Source organism: Strongylocentrotus purpuratus, unplaced genomic scaffold (assembly GCF_000002235.5).
Source record: "Strongylocentrotus purpuratus isolate Spur 01 unplaced genomic scaffold, Spur_5.0 spur5_scaffold_15, whole genome shotgun sequence".
Lineage (NCBI taxonomy): Eukaryota > Metazoa > Echinodermata > Echinoidea > Camarodonta > Strongylocentrotidae > Strongylocentrotus > Strongylocentrotus purpuratus.
The window spans coordinates 23,417-40,968 of NW_022145600.1; the positions used below are offsets into that span (position 1 = coordinate 23,417).

The 17,552-nt window shown below is 38.5% G+C and overlaps 1 protein-coding gene across 1 annotated transcript in view; it reads right to left on the minus strand.

Moving 5' to 3' along the window:
• LOC763813 (WD repeat-containing protein 11) overlaps positions 1 to 17,552 on the minus strand; it is a 31,522-nt gene extending 13,970 nt beyond the window's left edge. The window contains exons 1-13 of the mRNA XM_030985285.1: positions 17,358 to 17,552; positions 13,230 to 13,299; positions 11,737 to 11,932; positions 10,487 to 10,660; positions 9,631 to 9,847; positions 8,378 to 8,587; positions 7,463 to 7,590; positions 5,467 to 5,997; positions 4,253 to 4,337; positions 3,526 to 3,705; positions 2,298 to 2,406; positions 1,443 to 1,548; positions 613 to 853 (exon numbers count right to left, since the gene is read on the minus strand). Of these exons, the coding sequence (XP_030841145.1) occupies positions 613 to 853; positions 1,443 to 1,548; positions 2,298 to 2,406; positions 3,526 to 3,705; positions 4,253 to 4,337; positions 5,467 to 5,997; positions 7,463 to 7,590; positions 8,378 to 8,587; positions 9,631 to 9,847; positions 10,487 to 10,660; positions 11,737 to 11,932; positions 13,230 to 13,299; positions 17,358 to 17,422 (2,312 nt within the window). The 5' untranslated portion in view covers positions 17,423 to 17,552. The remainder of the gene's footprint in view (positions 1 to 612; positions 854 to 1,442; positions 1,549 to 2,297; positions 2,407 to 3,525; positions 3,706 to 4,252; positions 4,338 to 5,466; positions 5,998 to 7,462; positions 7,591 to 8,377; positions 8,588 to 9,630; positions 9,848 to 10,486; positions 10,661 to 11,736; positions 11,933 to 13,229; positions 13,300 to 17,357) is intronic.

Here is a 17,552-nt window from a genome sequence, read left to right on the forward strand (position 1 = left end):
ATTGACCTTTCTTCAACTTTCCTAAATAGAATGCAGCCCAGCACAGCTATTGTTTTTAATGGTTCTACAATGTTGAAACTGTATGAACTTTTTAAACCTTTATGAATTTCCTGTATAAGCCAACTATCACGCAATGAACGTTAAACTTTTACAATACAGTCTTCAACGAACTGATTTATACAAGCATTTGAACAGTCATTTATGAGATGTGATAATACAAAACCATACAATTTTTTTTAAATACAGATTGAGAGTACTGATTTAAAAAGGTATTATGGCAAATGAAAAAAGTTTGAAGACCTTAAATAAAACTTAGTGCAGTCATGGAGGTCATGACGGTAATCAATCTGTCTTAGAGTAATGAAAAGATATCGCTTAATATGTTGAGAAACTGGAGAGCACTTACTATTAATAAAAAGTGGTAAACAAAATTTATATAGAATGAAAATTTACTTTCACCTTAGAATCATAAGATACATATATCATGATATGTGCACATGATTTTTTTTATTCTAGGAGATAAGTCATTACTTGGTAAGGAATTAATAAGAGTATGATTAGTTCATATAGAAAGAAGATTATTCATAATTCATATCCCTACAAATTACTAACCTAGAGATCTTAGCCTTGAGATCCCATACCCCAAGGTTTCCATCCGAATCTGCCATCACCAGAGTCTCTCCCTTCCAAGCAATACAGCTGATTGTCGTTAGACTGCTCTCTGACGGCAGTTTGGCGCCCTCATGCACCACACTACCCTCAACCCAGAAATGATGAAGTACACCACTAATTTCAGCAAATACAAAGTGTTCTCGGATTGTTGTAGATACTGGTCTGTTCTCACTACTACTCTCTGGAAGACAATAAAATAGTACAAAATCCTATTTGGTAAGTATATTTGGTAAATATTAATATAAGTAAAACTAAGTAATTTCTAGTCATGACCAACTTTTGTCTACAATTCAGGGTCTAGTGGTAAATAAGTCCAATCTAAATGGTTATTATTAAGCAGTACACTCAGTAGATCTCTTTTTCTTAAGTATCACATTTTATTTTTCATTCTGAGTCGCCGCTTAATATTTACTCACAAATTGAGCCCCCGCTATCGCTGCCGTTTGATCCGCCCCTGCCCCCCCCCCCCCCCCCCACCCCCTAGAATCCAGCAGATGTTCCGCGGGCCTAACTAGTGATTTAATGTGTCGCTAAGAACTTAAGAATGTTTTAGGGTTTTTTAAGTCCAGTTGTATATATATGCTCATTTCATAGAAATTGTAATATGATACATACTGCTCTTTATACCATTAGAAAGTCCATGTATTTGTCTACATTAGCAATATACAACCACTAGTCTGTAGAGATCTCTTTGAATGTTTCCCTCTAAAATAACATGGCAAAGCATGATTACCTGTGTGGCTTGTAAGAATGATAAAATGTCTACATACCAGCTAGATTAATAGTGCTCCCCATCAGAACTCCATCTAAACTCATGCTGCTAGCTTGTTGTTCAAGATTGACAGCTTTCTTCTTGTGATGAGATGGTGACCATTCCTAAAAACAAATGAATATATGTCAATCTACATGTACATTGTTCCTCTCCAACTAGGTTATAAATTGGCATGTTGTAGGATGCAAACATCATCAAGATTCACTCAGCATTGTGAGAACTTATAGGATGTAGACTGGCTAAAGGGTTCCTTAGGGTTGGAGAAATGTACATTTTGTGGGACTAAGTTGATTCAATGACCAATGTAATGGTACATCTGCAAAGAATTAAAAGACATTACACAGCTCTATTTCAATCCAGATTTCTCTTTAATGCTTCAGGCGTCAGCACACTCTTCATAGTGCACAACCTGTTAACCACATCTATGTTTTAATCTCTCCTATCCAAGGAGCACCCGTACTACAAACTTGGTATTATCAGGCTAAGATGACTAGGAAGTGATGTGTTTAATTCTTCTCATTGGGACCATTGTAAAACTAGGCTATTACTGGATTTTAGATTAAATTTACACTTGATTGGACATAGTATTCCTAAACTGTCTTTAATCAGATCTAGAATAGTAAGATTAAGAAAAGTCTCAATCAGGTAGATACATCACAACAGTTACATAACCCCCAACCAGCTGATTGTAAATAAGGTATTGTCTCTGACTCAAGTTAAAAGATATCATTCAGGTACAAATTACTCTTTTAAAATTACATATCTAATCCTACTGTCATTTCTTTCAAAGTCCAATTGGAGGCAAGCCTTAAGATGTGCATCAGTTCACCTTTAATACTTAGGTATTACTTACCAGGGCTGTGATGATAGGGAAATGCTTGGGCATTTCTCGTAGAAGACATAGAGTGCGCAAATCCCATATCTCAAATGGTTTCTCCTTGAACAGAACTATCAGGTACTGCCTGTAGAAAAGATGTAATTTGTATCAATATTTATAATGCTGCTTATTTGTTCATGCAAAGAACCATTTCTCATATACACAACAGATATATTTGTTTGTTAAACAGATGGGTGCTAATAGAGTTGTCATGGTCCAGTACAGGTAAAACTCAGCATAACAAGGTCTGTTATAGAGGTAAGGGTTATAACAAGGATATTGTCACAGGCCCAAATCAATTTACATGTAATGCTATGGCGGCATGAACCTCTTATAACAAGATCGGTTACTTCAAGCTGAATCCAGTGCCCCCAAAACAAAGAAAAACATTGTTAATCATTCCTTTTACAGCGAGCAATCTCACTGCTCTTCCTGCGTACAAGTCATTGGAGCATGACCTTCTTTCGCCCCAAGATCATTGAAAACAAACTGTGCAAGCCCAGTGAACGATGTTGGGCACACCTGACCACTGGCTATGCGTACAGTATGCTGGAAAGAGTATCAAAGCTCTCATAGACTTATCTACAGTTTATAAACACTTCACAGACATTTGCCTTCCAAGCATGCTAGCTCTTGATCAAGAGCGTGTGAAAGAGTGGAGGTGTGACTAGAACAAAGATCATGACTGGACAGTCTAGTGGGTAAAGCGGCAGGGCACGCGCCCAATTAAGACAGGAATCCAGTTCAGAAGGTCTGCACATTTATATGAGAGGCCACTACGTTTGGCAAAGACAAAGGCAGTCTTACTCAGAGGTGCATGCTTCAGGAACAGGGAATCAGGGGGATTGGTTCATTATTGAAATATTGCATTGGGCTTTTTCTCTTCTTCTTCTTCTTCTTTTTTCCCCCTTTTTTTTTTCTTTTTCTCTTTTTTTTAACTCCCTTGCTTCATCACAGGGATGGGGTTTCTGAGCACATAAGAATATAATGCATTTAACAGATTTATTTATTCTACAACTACATTACATTGCAATTCATTTAATAAATCAAATTTATGAATTTCTATTGACAAATCAATATAGGCCTAAACCAAGTCCCACAGGGTAATAGAAATAAGCGAAAACAGAAATAGCAAGTATGATGGGAAAAAAATTGTGTATGCATCCTTTGGCCAGTTAGACATTAAATGTTTGTATAATCTTACTTGAGATGTGAAACTTTGAGAGCCTCAATAGGTGGTTCATCTCCTTTGTGCTCTCTCATAGGAATGGTTCGTCCTGTCTGCATGTCTAGAAGCAGTAGTTCATTACGCACTGTTCCATTACTAGATGGGTTAGGATAGCTTACTGATAGGAAGCTTGTTAGACTCACCCACTCTATACATCTGAAAAGAGAAAAACAAAACATAAACAGCTGTGTACCTATGTAAACAAGAAAATCACTCTTTACATCTGGAGAAAGAAGAACAAAAAACAGCTGTGTACCTATATAAACGAGAAAATCAAATAAAAAACAGTTTTCCCGCAGTGAATATAATGAAGAAGTACAATAATGGAGGACTGGAATGCAAAGTTCAATTTACCAACATTAAAACTTGGTAAGAAAGAGGAGAATGTAGTCTGATTTTTGCTTTTAGAACAAAGATGAAGACACCATGGCCCATACCATCTGGCTTGGCTAGAACATAGATGAAGTGGCTCAAAATTACATCCAAGAGGCACACATCCCGGCATTCGGGGTATTGGCGATAACGAGAATTGGAAATACTGCCAAAAATCCAGACTGGATATTACCTTCCTTGAATGCTAGCGAACATTACCAAATGACAGGTTTGGGCTTAGTATTATAAGGTGATGGATATGCTCTGACATAAGAGCTGATCTAAATACCAGCCCAGTTAATTTGGAATGTAAGATAATGAAGATTGATACCTGACAGATGTTGTGTGAATGTTGTATTCTCTGTACAACGATCCTGTTGTCAGATTGTAGACCTGTACTAAACCAGTTGAAGTACCTGCCAATGAAAAAAGAGTGGGGTTTTTTTCTTATAAAATAATTTTCAAAAATTATTAAGAACCCTGAAAGAGACAGAAATGAACACATAAAACAAATCATTATAAAATGAAGTACATCCTAATCAAAAGATCTGCACAACTTTTTTAACAAGGCACAGACTACTTACAAGACCAGGCATTTACAAAGATCCTCAGTTGAACTTATCTCTAAGTTGGACTTAACAATTATGGAAAGCCGTTGGCATCTATGAAAATATTTTGTAAAAGTTTTTTTTTTAAGGCATAAAATGTTGATTCAAATCATTAAAAGTTTCTATCACCAACTGGAATTTCATGTTCTTGATGTGGAATTTATAAATAGTCTAAATACTTGAATCTTCGCTTTTGAATATATTTCATTTTAAGGCAACAAATGGCTCTCCATAATGTTTAATTCTAACTTAGAATTAAGTTCAACTAAGGATCTTTGTGAAACACCCCCTGGCATTTACTTTTACAAACACTTCATTTTTGCTGATGGTAGATCAAAAATCTGTTGACGTTACGCACTGGTAATAGAATAAAATATCAAATTCTTCAAATGCTCACAGCCAAATTAGTATAACTATTTAAAATAACATTATTAAAACTACGAAAGATGTGTTTTAAAATTAAAATAATATCCCCTCCTTGGTAACTTGGAAACAGGTCATAACACTCAGCAATTACCTCTAATGGATAAAGGTTTATCTTAACCTGTCTTGGGTGTCTGACTAATAACAAGACAAATACGTCTGCGTCTCCTATATGCCTCCGCCCTAAATTCAGTGTAGAAAATTGATGGAATTATCCGTGACATATCACAACGAAAACAAAAAGCCTATCTTTTGTGGTTCTTGAGATATTGCAATACAAAGGCTAAAACCTGTAATTTCAGAAATTGACCCGTGTGACCATTGTCCTATGGATCCAAAATCTGATCAAGTTGTCTTCCTATAGTGATACATACTATCATCAAGTTTAAGGTTCATAATTCAAATGGTTCTTGAGATATTGCATTAACAAATAATTGAGACCGACCTACAGACCGATGGGCGGACGGAAAACCCCAAAACTCTTCAAAACACATATGCAGATGACATATGTTACCTATGGTAATGAGAGGCTTGTAGTAATGAACATTCTTGGTGGTTAATGGTGGACACATTCTGATCACTACAGGCACATCAGCTATTCCACTTGAGAGACCTGTCATGACAAACTTGAGTAGCACCTGTCGGCCATGTTTGAAGTCTCCATCCACAATGACATCAGGTGGACAGAGGAAGTCAGCAATGGAGGTCTTAGGGACTGGTATCTGAGTAGGTTTAGCAGAGGCAAGAAGAGGCGGCAGGAATTCAAAGTCTCCATTGAGTGATGGGGGGAAAGCTTGACCAGGAGAATGAAGTGGAGATAGTACAAGCTGAGAGTGATTGTTACCCATAGATGCTGCATCATGATCTACAGTCATCAGAGACCAGAAGAGAATGCGACCATCACTCAACATCAGGGCACTATGACTCTCACTCACAGGACTGCAAGCCAAACCAAAGGTACGCATGTGTTTGGTCACTCGCAGAGGGTCAGACTGACATCGGAGGTCATAGGTCATATCTTGACCTTCCAAGACCATTTCTCCACCTGATGTGACACAAAGATAATAAATGAAATTCTCTGAGACATCTATAATCATGGTTTGGTTCCTTAAGGAAAATAACGAATTATGGGTACCAGCAGACCTGCCAACCTCTGGAGTTCAAAAACTGTCTTCTTTAATACCAAATGTTGTATTTTACTGACAAAAATTGTATTCTTAAAAATAAACACGGACTATTACGTGGATCAATACCTCGTACAGTTCTTACATACAGGAAGAATTTTATTTAAAGAATCATTGGTTGAATATGCATGACTTCGTCACGACTGGTGTGTTTCGATAAACCAATGAACATCCCCAAATTGCCTATGTGAGATGCTTGTAGGATACTTTACAGGACAGAATTGGCATTCTACCATTGAAAATGGCACACACACACAATTTTTTTTTTTTTTAAATATTTTATTGAGGAAAATTGTATTTTCTTCTAAAAATCGTACGAAATACAACTAAATCGTACTGGTTGGCAGGTCTGTACCAGTATATTAATTTCCTCTCTTTGATTAAGAACTTTGAAATTTGTATTAAGGTACACCGCAAGTTGCATTTCAAGTTTTTAGATCAATTGACTTTTTATTAGTTGATACAATCATAATGTTGGGATAATGTACATTTGTTACAAATGAGGTATAACAGAAGGATTCCCAACTACCTATAATGAATGCAAACTACCGGTACCTTTCATAAATGCAAACTAACTATAACAAATGTTTTTATTCTTTGATGTCGGGGGTTCTTAGTCACCAAGATAGGGCATTTGCTAGGTCGAAGACCGGTGTCTTTGTATGCTTGTTCAATTTGCGTGTGGCGCTAATCAGTATGTATTACTAACCTGATGGTGTACCATGATACTGATCTGACGGTGTGGTAGGTGCCCTATGTATTTAGTACTAACCTGATGGTGTACCATGATACTGATTTGATGGAGTGGTATGTATTACTAACCTGATGGTGTACCATGATACTGATCTGATGGTGTGGTAGCTGCCCTATGTATGTATTACTAACCTGTTGGTGTACCATGATACTGATCTGATGGTGTGGTAGGTGCCCTATGTATGTATTTCTAACCTGATGGTGTACCATGATACTGATCTGACGGTGTGGTAGGTGCCCTATGTATGTAGTACTAACCTGATGGTGTACCATGATACTGATCTGATGGTGTGGTAGGTGCCCTATGTATGTATTACTAACCTGATGGTATACCATCATACTGATCTGACGGTGTGGTAGGTGCCCTATGTATGTAGTACTAACCTGATGGTGTACCATGATACTGATCTGATGGTGTGGTAGGTGCCCTATGTATGTATTACTAACCTGACGGTGTACCATGATACTGATCTGACGGTGTGGTAGGTGCCCTATGTATGTATTACTAACCTGATAGCGTACCATGATACTGATCTGATGGTGTGATCGGTGCCCTATGTATGTATTACTAACCTGATAGTGTACCATGATACTGATCTGATGGTGTGGTAGGTGCCCCTGGAGATGTGGTTACCAGTCTTCTCCGTATTCTCACACTAATACTTCCGTTGTCATGTAAACACATCAGTACATCTCTTTGCCTGTCATAATGAAATCACAGTACAAGCGAAAATGGAATAAAATCATATAATTTCATAACCAAACTACACCCAACATGTTCAAAACAATATACACATGATGCTGCTTATAAGTATCAGCTTGCACGGTGATGTAGATATACAGTAGGCTTGCGGTTGCACCATGTGAGAGAGATAATCATCAACGACATCAACAAGTACACTAACCCTAGCCTCCATCACCGTCTCCAGAAACCACAAAGCAGCCGCCAGCCTCACATCTGCAATGCATAGCAGACGACAGCACACAGCACCTTGCCTACATAACAACGCCACTTACGTCGGCGACACATACAGCAACCCGGAGACTCCAGCCAAGACGGACAAGTAGCTCACCCATGTCCACACCTCGGTGACTCAAGCCCACGCGGTCATGTATAGTACCCCCACGTCCGCAACCTTAGGCTCACGCACGCCAGCTATTCCCCATTCCTGACGAGGGATATTCAACTTGCTTGAAACGTTGATCCACTCCTACTACCCATCCTCTCCAACTGGCGCTATAGTTCTCCTTAGAACTATAAGCTTAGATAAATAACTATCAGACTTTTTCAAGACTACTAACAGTCCTTTGCAGAAAGAAAGATTACCGAGAGTCCTTTCCAGGTCTCCCCAATCCTCCCCCCCCCCCCCCCTCACATGGAGCAACCGTAAGTATACTGTATGATATACACATGGTGATAATATTCATAATTTTCTGACTGGGAAAACATAAACATACAAGGAAAGACCTTGTAGGTCTGCCACTTACCTACAAGGAAAGACCTGCTGAAAGGGAGACCCACTTCTCTCCATGGGAATGACACTAACTGTCTGATAGATTGCCAGATCTAGGATCAGAATCTCTCTTGCATACAGGAGAAGTAGGTGATTGCGTCTAGATCTCATGTAAGATAGCTGAAGACATTCGCTCACACCCTGACTTTCAGGGTCATCCAGGGATGTATTCACTGATTTTTGTCTGGAATCAATTAAACACATAATTTAATTAATAGATATGTATCAGAGAATTTAAATACACATTAAATATTCAATAATTCTCTATAGTTTATAAAGATGTCACTCTTTCTATTTTGTCATCGTTTCTTGCAAGATCCAATACAATATTTCTCCAAGAGCAGTAAAACACAAAGTAACTTTTATTAAGTTCTTTAAAACAATACATTATTATATTAGCACTACACCAAGATATATGTAACTATTTATCATTAAGCAGAATTGTTATTGATTTATATAACATATAAATCACAATTACAAATCAATAGAGAAGAATTTAATTACACAGAAAAACATAAAATGTACATTTTAAATTTGATTTTACGTTCAGAACAAATGTTTATCATGTTTTCATTCATTCCCCACTTTTATCAAAGTTTGAATACCTCTTATTTGGACAGCAAGGTATCTGATACACATATGTTCTTTTATCTGGAGGAAGGTGCCCAACTTTTCTATATAATATATACTTTGTAATAAAAATAATGCCTATATTCCTTATCCCCAGAAACTAGCCCACCAGGAACATTGATTTAGAAACCTCAACTAACATCCCAAATATACCTACACCAAACAACTATTTTAACTCAAGGTAAGTGGAGTTGGACCTCAGGCTCAATAGGTAGTTATCCTTGGGGCCATTAGTTTGTGAAGTGGAGGTGTTGTCTATGGGTTATTTCCTAGGTGGATAAATGTTGGTGTCATAGGGGTAGTTCTTCAGGAGGTAGTCTTGGTTGACTGTGCAGATTGCTACAAAACTATTGCACAGTCTTTCTAAATTTATTAATTTACTGTACCCAGTTTTTCTTGTCAACACTAAGCCTTATAAGCCTAAAGCCAATAAATAGTTGTAAAAAGCACAATGGAAAAAAATATGCTGATACCTGACAAAAGAAAAGAAACTAAATGTTCTAAACTGCGAAGGTGGCAGCAACTCCCATCCTTAAACGTCTTTTGTGGTATGACGCGGCCGGGGTTCGAACCCACGACCAGGTACAAGAAACTCACCTTGTTTTGTTATCCCCTACCAGAAGACGAACCCTCTTGAGTGCAGTTCTTGCTCCACTTGCGCTACTCCCTCTACGATCACTGGCCATACCACCAGTCAGCTGCTGATTGGTTGTTTGTGGACTAGGTGTGGTGATGAAAAACTTCTTGCCATTACTAGAAGGTGGTTTAGCTGCACTGAAGTCATTGATGAACAAGATGCAATCATTCCCAAGTACTGAAATCACAAAAAGGATTCTAATCACACACATAATGCCAGAATGATATTTTCATGCTCACTTCTTATTATAACATACATGGTCCATGTTCATGAATGCACATGTGTGGAACTTTTATGCAAACTTTGAATTCAATGCAGTGCTGGTAATATGTCTCTAAATACATGTAACTTATAACATAGCAAACACCATGCTTTGTCTTGCCTCAGTTGCCTGCAACCAATTCTGCATTAATAGCTAAATATTGCCTATCACAGTTTCAAGTCTAGTATCAAACAACCATTTGTTAATTATTATAGAAAAAACTGTAACTTAAATATTGAAACCAATAGTAGCCCTTCTCAAGATTTGGCATCCTCTCACTACAACAAAGGAATCAATGCTTAAGTAGGTATTTGTCTAAAAAAGCAGCAGCTCAAAAATATCAGATGGGATTGATATTCTATTTTCCATAGTACTTTAGATATTTCTTATAAACTCTATTTTGAAAACCCCACAAGAGCATGCATTATAAACAGGTACATATTCAAAATCTATTCATCGTTATCAATATGGCGTGATCTCATCATATCAATTTTATTAGTTGGTTGAATAAGCATTAGCTTTTAGAATTTCTGTGTGATTTTAGATATAATTACAAGTCAGATTTGCAGAGTCGAATGGATCAAATGAGAAGCAGTGAAGGACATCTGTGAAAGTCTTCTTCCATAGTTTAGTGCCAGTGTCAGCATTCCATAACACAATGCTATAAGGAGGATGTAGAGCTACTAGTAAATCATGTGATGCATCCTGGGTAGCTAGCCACTGTAAATCTGGTGGAAACAAAAACACAATATGAAATGAACAACTTGTTCAAACTCAATCAATTTAACATGAATGTGGCAGGAAGTAAACAGGCAGCTTTAGGACATCTATTTTACATTTCATCGAGTCCCCTATCAACATATCATTCAGTCATGTAAAGGAAGTAATGATGTGTTTAAAGATAGTGTTATGTAGTAGTTGTATCACTCCCCACTCCCTTCAGTCATTCACCTTTCATTCACCTTTCTCCCACCTGCTCCATGACAAAACAGAACCCACTATCCCATTACTTTTATTATAAACAATTGACCATTAATGACCACCCAAGATTTAGATTCAAGGATCGAACCACATTCCAATAACTATGACTCATATGCCCAAACCCCAGTCACTTGCACTCTCCATAGCCACTCCCCATAATACCATGACAACCCTGACCATTGACCAATCATAATCATGTTTAAATCACCCATCCCAACATTGTTTCTCTCCCCAAACTTTCCTGAATGTAAAGTTGAATAATGATAGGACTTTGGTTTCAGCCATCACCCGCTGAACAAGGGTTTTGAGATAGACTAGCTACAGGGATAGGGAGAGATAATATTGTGTATCCTGGATTTGAGAGTCGTCTACTAGAGATTCATTGTGTTAATATGTACTTAAGCAAAAAGATTGAATAAATGCTGCTGAAACTGTAAACATGAAACAAGCTCCTTGCCTTATCCTTAATGATCCTCGCCTCATCCCCGATCTCAACACGACATGGTGGAGAACCCGGTTTGTAGAAAATTGATTTCTACTTGATTTCTGTGATGTGAGGAGAACCCAGCTTCCTTAAAAAGGATCGATACTCATTCACCATCAGAATGAGTATCAAGACTGACAAGTCATTCAACGACGACGACAAGGACAACAACATGACAATAATGATGACTTAAACCCAATTATAACTTCCATCAAAATATATTTATTCCATTTTCCTCGTCTTCTTCTTGTGTATTTTTATTGGGGTTCATTTTATTTAGTGAGAACACTTTCCCGGTAGCCCAAACTGGCTAACTAACAAAAGAAAGTGTTTGATTACCTTGGACTGGCTTAGTTCCATCTGAGAAGCTTGCTCTCTCTGTAGCTGCACATACATCCCAGATGATGATCTGACCTGAAGAATCAGCAGAGGCAAGTCTCAGGGTATATGGTGCATCTATCGTATGATGGTAATTCTCTCGAGCCCACTGCACTTGTACTACAGGACTACGATGCTTTTCAAGCGTTTGGATGGTCTGGATAGAAGTGAAATTTAATTAATCATGTTTATTATTAAATTTAACAACAGTTTACTTTGGAGAGGCCCCATCTGGCCCAGTAGATACAATGTACATGTGTTTTGTACATACATATGTAGATATGAAGGTTCAAATGTTGCAGAGCTTGCCAATTACAATAATGAGACTGCCAGGAGGCAAAGTTCATTAGTACGATCAATAATGGAAGGAACAGAAATCAAAGCTTTATTTTAAGCTAAATGATTTGAAGTGGGTCAGGGATTAAACACTTTTGTTAAATGGGATACTTTGACAATCAGTATTATGTGTGTGTCATTGATGTATCTGAAGTAGAGATCATCTGAGAAGGGATCCTGCAATGAATATATGATTTCCTCAAAACAGCAGGATTTTGTATCTCACAAGATCACTTCTCTAAAATAAAAAAATAGTCATGTGGTGATCTCCAAGACAATATTTTTGTTTTTCAGCTTTTCAGGGATAAAAATCACCCAATCATCTCTTCTCGGTTGGGCAAAACAAATCATTCTTATGCACTTGTCATTTGTAAGACGCACCTCTTGACCCCCGGGAATGGTGCGTCATTGTACCGATGTGAGTCGTACATTTTGATACCATGACGCACCTTCCGTCACAGAAAGTGACACACCATTACATTCCATCGACGCACATTTGAGTCAAACACATGACACACCATTTCATGAAAATGACTAGCCAATGACGCACATTTGAGAAACACTTCTGCTTGGAGAAAGTGACGGTCCCATTGACACACCAAATGACGCAACGTGGTAAAGTGACTTACTATGACGCACATATGGATCAGTATTGTGACGGACATTTTGCGGCCATGACGGTACTGTGCGTCGCGATTTTGGGGAACATGACGCAACCATGACGCACCATCCCCGGGGGTCAAAAGGTGCGTCTTACAAATGACACCTGCATTAGTTGCTTTATTGTGCATTGCCTAGCTCCAGTTTTGCTCTTTTGTTTAATGATACATGTTTATCTTAATTCAGCAAGTTAAAGTCATCACTCACTACCCCTCTATGAGTTTTTGTAAACCTTTGGTAGACTGGGGAAAAAATAATTAATGAAAAACTAACAAATGCCACAAATTCATTTTCAGAATCTACAGGACTTCCTCGACTCACTTTACACATGAACAAGGAGCAGTATATTTAAGCAAACAGAGCAACCAAAATAACAAGTCAGATGTGCCAAGAGAAATATCTCCTGAATTTGGAAACATTGTGAGTCCCCCTACTGTAAGAAAGACTACATACTGTACCTGAATGCCTTTTGTTTCTATGACAACCACTGAAGTGTGACAGCCATATGCAAACAAATTTTGCCATCCCCTGCAAAATAAAATCAAATGGGAAGAGTGAAGATTCTAATGAAATAAAATTGCATATTGATGTAGTTTTACTGTGTGTTAATTCTGTCAATAATACTTGAATGAACCAGTAAATGTTGATGATGGACTCCACTTTATAAATATGTTCATCCATCCATAGAAACAGGTGGAATATGCAGATAAATAGACTTGGTCTCAAGGACAGTGGAAATTCTTACTTTGAAATTGGACTATGGAAAGTTTGTCTAACTTGAAATACACCATCAGTTGTTTAAATGAAAGAAGTGACATCATGGATCCTTGGCAATACACTGATCTAATTTGGATATGTTGAATTTAACAAAAGCTACGACCATCAACTGGAAAAGGTAGCAGTAACTTCTGCTAGCCTTCTACGATACTATAGAACTCTACTTTCATGATTTACCAGTATAATGTCTTCTAAGAAAACTAATTAAAAACACAATTGGATGCTTCAAATACCACATACGACTACAACAGACGGTCAAATAACATGATAATTTAAGTTATATCTAGATGGGAGTGATGGCTTACACATACACTACATTCATGTACCAGTAGTCTATATTGAGACAACACAAATGTTGCACCTTGGCACCTTCATTGGCACATATGACATGATTAACATCCCGGTATAGCTTTTAATGAGCTGCTGTTTAGGATTACTGCAACAAGTAAGCAGAAGCGGATCCACAGAAGGGGGGCGACGGGCCTGACCTGGTCCCACCCCCCCCCCCCCCCGCCAAAAAAACAGGTAAAAAAAAGATGGTAATGTCAATTTTACCTTTTTTAAACAAAAAATGAACATGGGCCTCCCCCGCCCCCCACCCCCTGGCCAAATCAGGAAAAAAAGTTTTAAATGTTTGTTTTTTCTTTTTTTTCTCAAGATTAAAAAAAAGGAGTGTTCGCTCGTTTTTCCAAGTGTGAGTGTGTGCAAGGACCAAGGTATGTATGTGCGAGAAGAGATTTATGCTGAATATGAATGTAGCTGCCTCATGAATTATGCATATTGTAGCTGCTAGGGGCATCAATGCGGAACTATTATATTAGACTGTACACGGGGCATGCAAAGGAAACCGTTGTGCCGCGGACGCGCGGATTGTCACGTGTCGTGGTACACACAAATTATATATCACCGATTATACTCCACACAGCTACAGGATAATGTATGCCAAGTAAAGGCTATGGGTTATCCTATACTTTAGGGTGTTTTATTATTTTCGGTTGCTAACTTCAGTCAACAGCTCTACATGGAGTCGGGCTAACTCGGACCAGGTACAAAAACAGTCAGTTTTTGCATGTTTAGGTTTAGGGTTAGGGTTAGGGTTGGGTTAGGGATAGGGTTAGGGTTAGGGTTAGGGTTAGGGTTAACTCCGGGAAGCTCCAACACCGGCGCCGCAGGCGTCGGAGCTTCGGGTGGTTTCGTTGGTTTCTCATGGGGGCTAGTAAAACAGCCGATTGGGTGATATTATCGTTAAATCTGCAAAGGGAGTACTTACAATTTTTACATCATAGGGTGCACGACTCCTCAGGGCTCAACTCCAATCACTTGAATGTATAATTTGAAGAAGTCTTCGATGGGAAAAAAAAGGTTAATTCGGGGTACCGTTTTAGTAACTAAGATGATAAATATGGGTGTCAATCAATCTATCATTTCCGTTGTGTGTGACTTCCTGAGTAACAGATCCCAAACTGTCCGCCTTGGTGGCATTACCTCTCAAGTTCAATCCATAACATGTGGTGTCCCACAGGGCACCAAGCTTGGCCCAATCCTATTTCTGATCATGATCAATGATGCTGCAGATTTCACCCCAAATAGATGGAAATATGTTGACGACCTTACCCTAGCAGAATTCAGAAAACATACTCAGCAATCACAATTGCAAGATCAGGTCTCCCAGCTAACCCAATGGTCCAGCACAAATCACATGACGCCTAAACCGTCAAAATGTAAGATCCTTAATATATGCTTCATGCGAAACCCTCCACCTTTCCCTGAAATCAAGATCGGCGATTCTGTTCTTCAGGAAGTCACACACCTGTCACTGTTAGGAGTTACCTTGCAATGTAATATGAAGTGGGGTCAACAAATTGATCTCGTCGTTCAAAAAGCTTCGAGACGATTGTTTATGTTGTGTATCTTGAAGAAATACAATGCATCCTGTAGTGATCTAGTTACCATTTACGCATCCCACATCCGTCCCATTCTAGAGTATGCCTCACCTGTCTGGTCTTCTTCAATCACTTGTCAACAGTCTGAGAAAGTTGAGAGAGTTCAGAGACGTGTGACCAAGATCATTCTCGGTTTCACCCCTCTCACCTATGATGAAAGGCTAGAGAGTCTAAATCTGCCCTCCCTTCAAGCAAGAAGATTAGAGCTTGATGCTAAGTTTGCCCACTCGTTACTGACGTCCCGACACAGAGACTTACTTCCACCATCTAAAGATTCCTTGCCCAATTTTCGCCCCCTCCGTAATAATCATGGTTTGGTCATTCCTAGGTGCAGGACTAGCCGATATCAAAATTCTGCTGTTCCTTCTCTTGTTCGTGCAATTAATAAGCCTTGATCCTCTCTCTCTCTCTCTCTCTATCTCTATCTCTATCATCTTTATCTCTCTCTCTCTCTCTCTCTCTATCTCTCTCTCCCTCTTGCCTTATTCCTCAGAATCTTTTAATTGACACATTCACAATTTGGTGTACGTTATATTTTAATAATGGCATTGTATAACTAATTTCTGTGTGGTTATCTTGTCAACTCAAACGTAATTATGTTAATTCAGGTTTTAAGGCTTTTATCGTTGCCTATCTTCAAAATATTTTCTCCCCTTTTTTCTTTGATTGTTTGGTTGCTCAACATTATTTTTGTCTGTTTATCTGCTACCATTACCATATATCAGTTTAGTAATTTTATGATCTTGACCCTACTCTCTCTTAGTTTATTTTGGTATTGTATTGATGGAATTGTATTATTGTTGTCATCTTTATTTCGTATTGTACTTGTCATACCTTTCGTTTGGCTCACTATTGTATATTTACTGTATTTATAACCGTATTGTATAATTTGTAAACATGAACAGTTTTGGTCCTTGGACCTTTGAATCATGTATATTTATATGTATTTTTAAACCGAAATAAATAAAATAAATAAAAGTACTACACAAACGATTCTTCCATGTCGCAGCGTTGATTCAAAATAGCAATGAGAAGGTACGCATGCGCGGCAGTGGCGAAGAAAATATGAATATTCATGCTATCGAGTGCCGATTGCTCGAAATCGCTGAATACGCACGAGGTTGAGAAGGGATTTGTCTGTTCGAGTCGTGCATATTCAGCGATTTTGAGCAATCGGCGCTCGATAGCATGAATATTCATATTTTCTTCGCCACTGCCGCGCATGCGTACCTTCTCATCGCTATTTTGAATCAACAGATTTAACGATAATATCACCCAATCGGCTGTTTTACTAGCCCCCACGAGAAACCAACGAAACCACCCGAAGCTCCGACGCCTGCAGCGCCGGTGTTGGAGCTTCCCGGAGTTAGGTTAGGGTTAGAGTTAGGGTTAGAGCTAGGGTAAAATGACAAAAAATGACCATTTTTGTTAGCCCGACTCCATTTAGATCTAGAGGCCTGGGGCGGGTTCCTAGAAACCGTCATAAGTCTAACTTCTTGACTATACCATTGAAACCCGTGTTAATTCTAGACTATAACACATGTTTCAATTATGGGATAGTCAAGAAGTTAGACTTACGACGGTTTCTAGGAACTCGCCCCTGTAGACTAGTGTTGACTGAAGTTAGGAACCGAAAATAATAAAACACCCTAAAGTATAGGATAACCAGGCTTTGTGATATCTTCATCAAGATCGTATTTCATAAATCACGAAGCCTCCTAGATTATAAAACATGCACCACTGTGACTGTGCCACTGATGGTAGTGACCAGCGCCAGTGCAGCTGCAGTGCTACGCTACGCCTACTCTACGCACCGAGTGCAGCTCGAACTCGTCAGCTCAGACCGGTAAAATAAAGTCTACTTACCAATCACACGCCCCTTTGTTGAGAGGATGCAAACCTCCCGTGATTGTCCGAGGAGAAATGTTCATCCTCACTCTAAAACCTAAGGCTTTAGGCTAGCTGATGTTCCATAGGTTTCAAAAATTGTAATTTCTCTTCAATCATCGGTGTCGATGGTCCATTCACAGTCCGCATTGATTGTGTACACAAAGTCATATC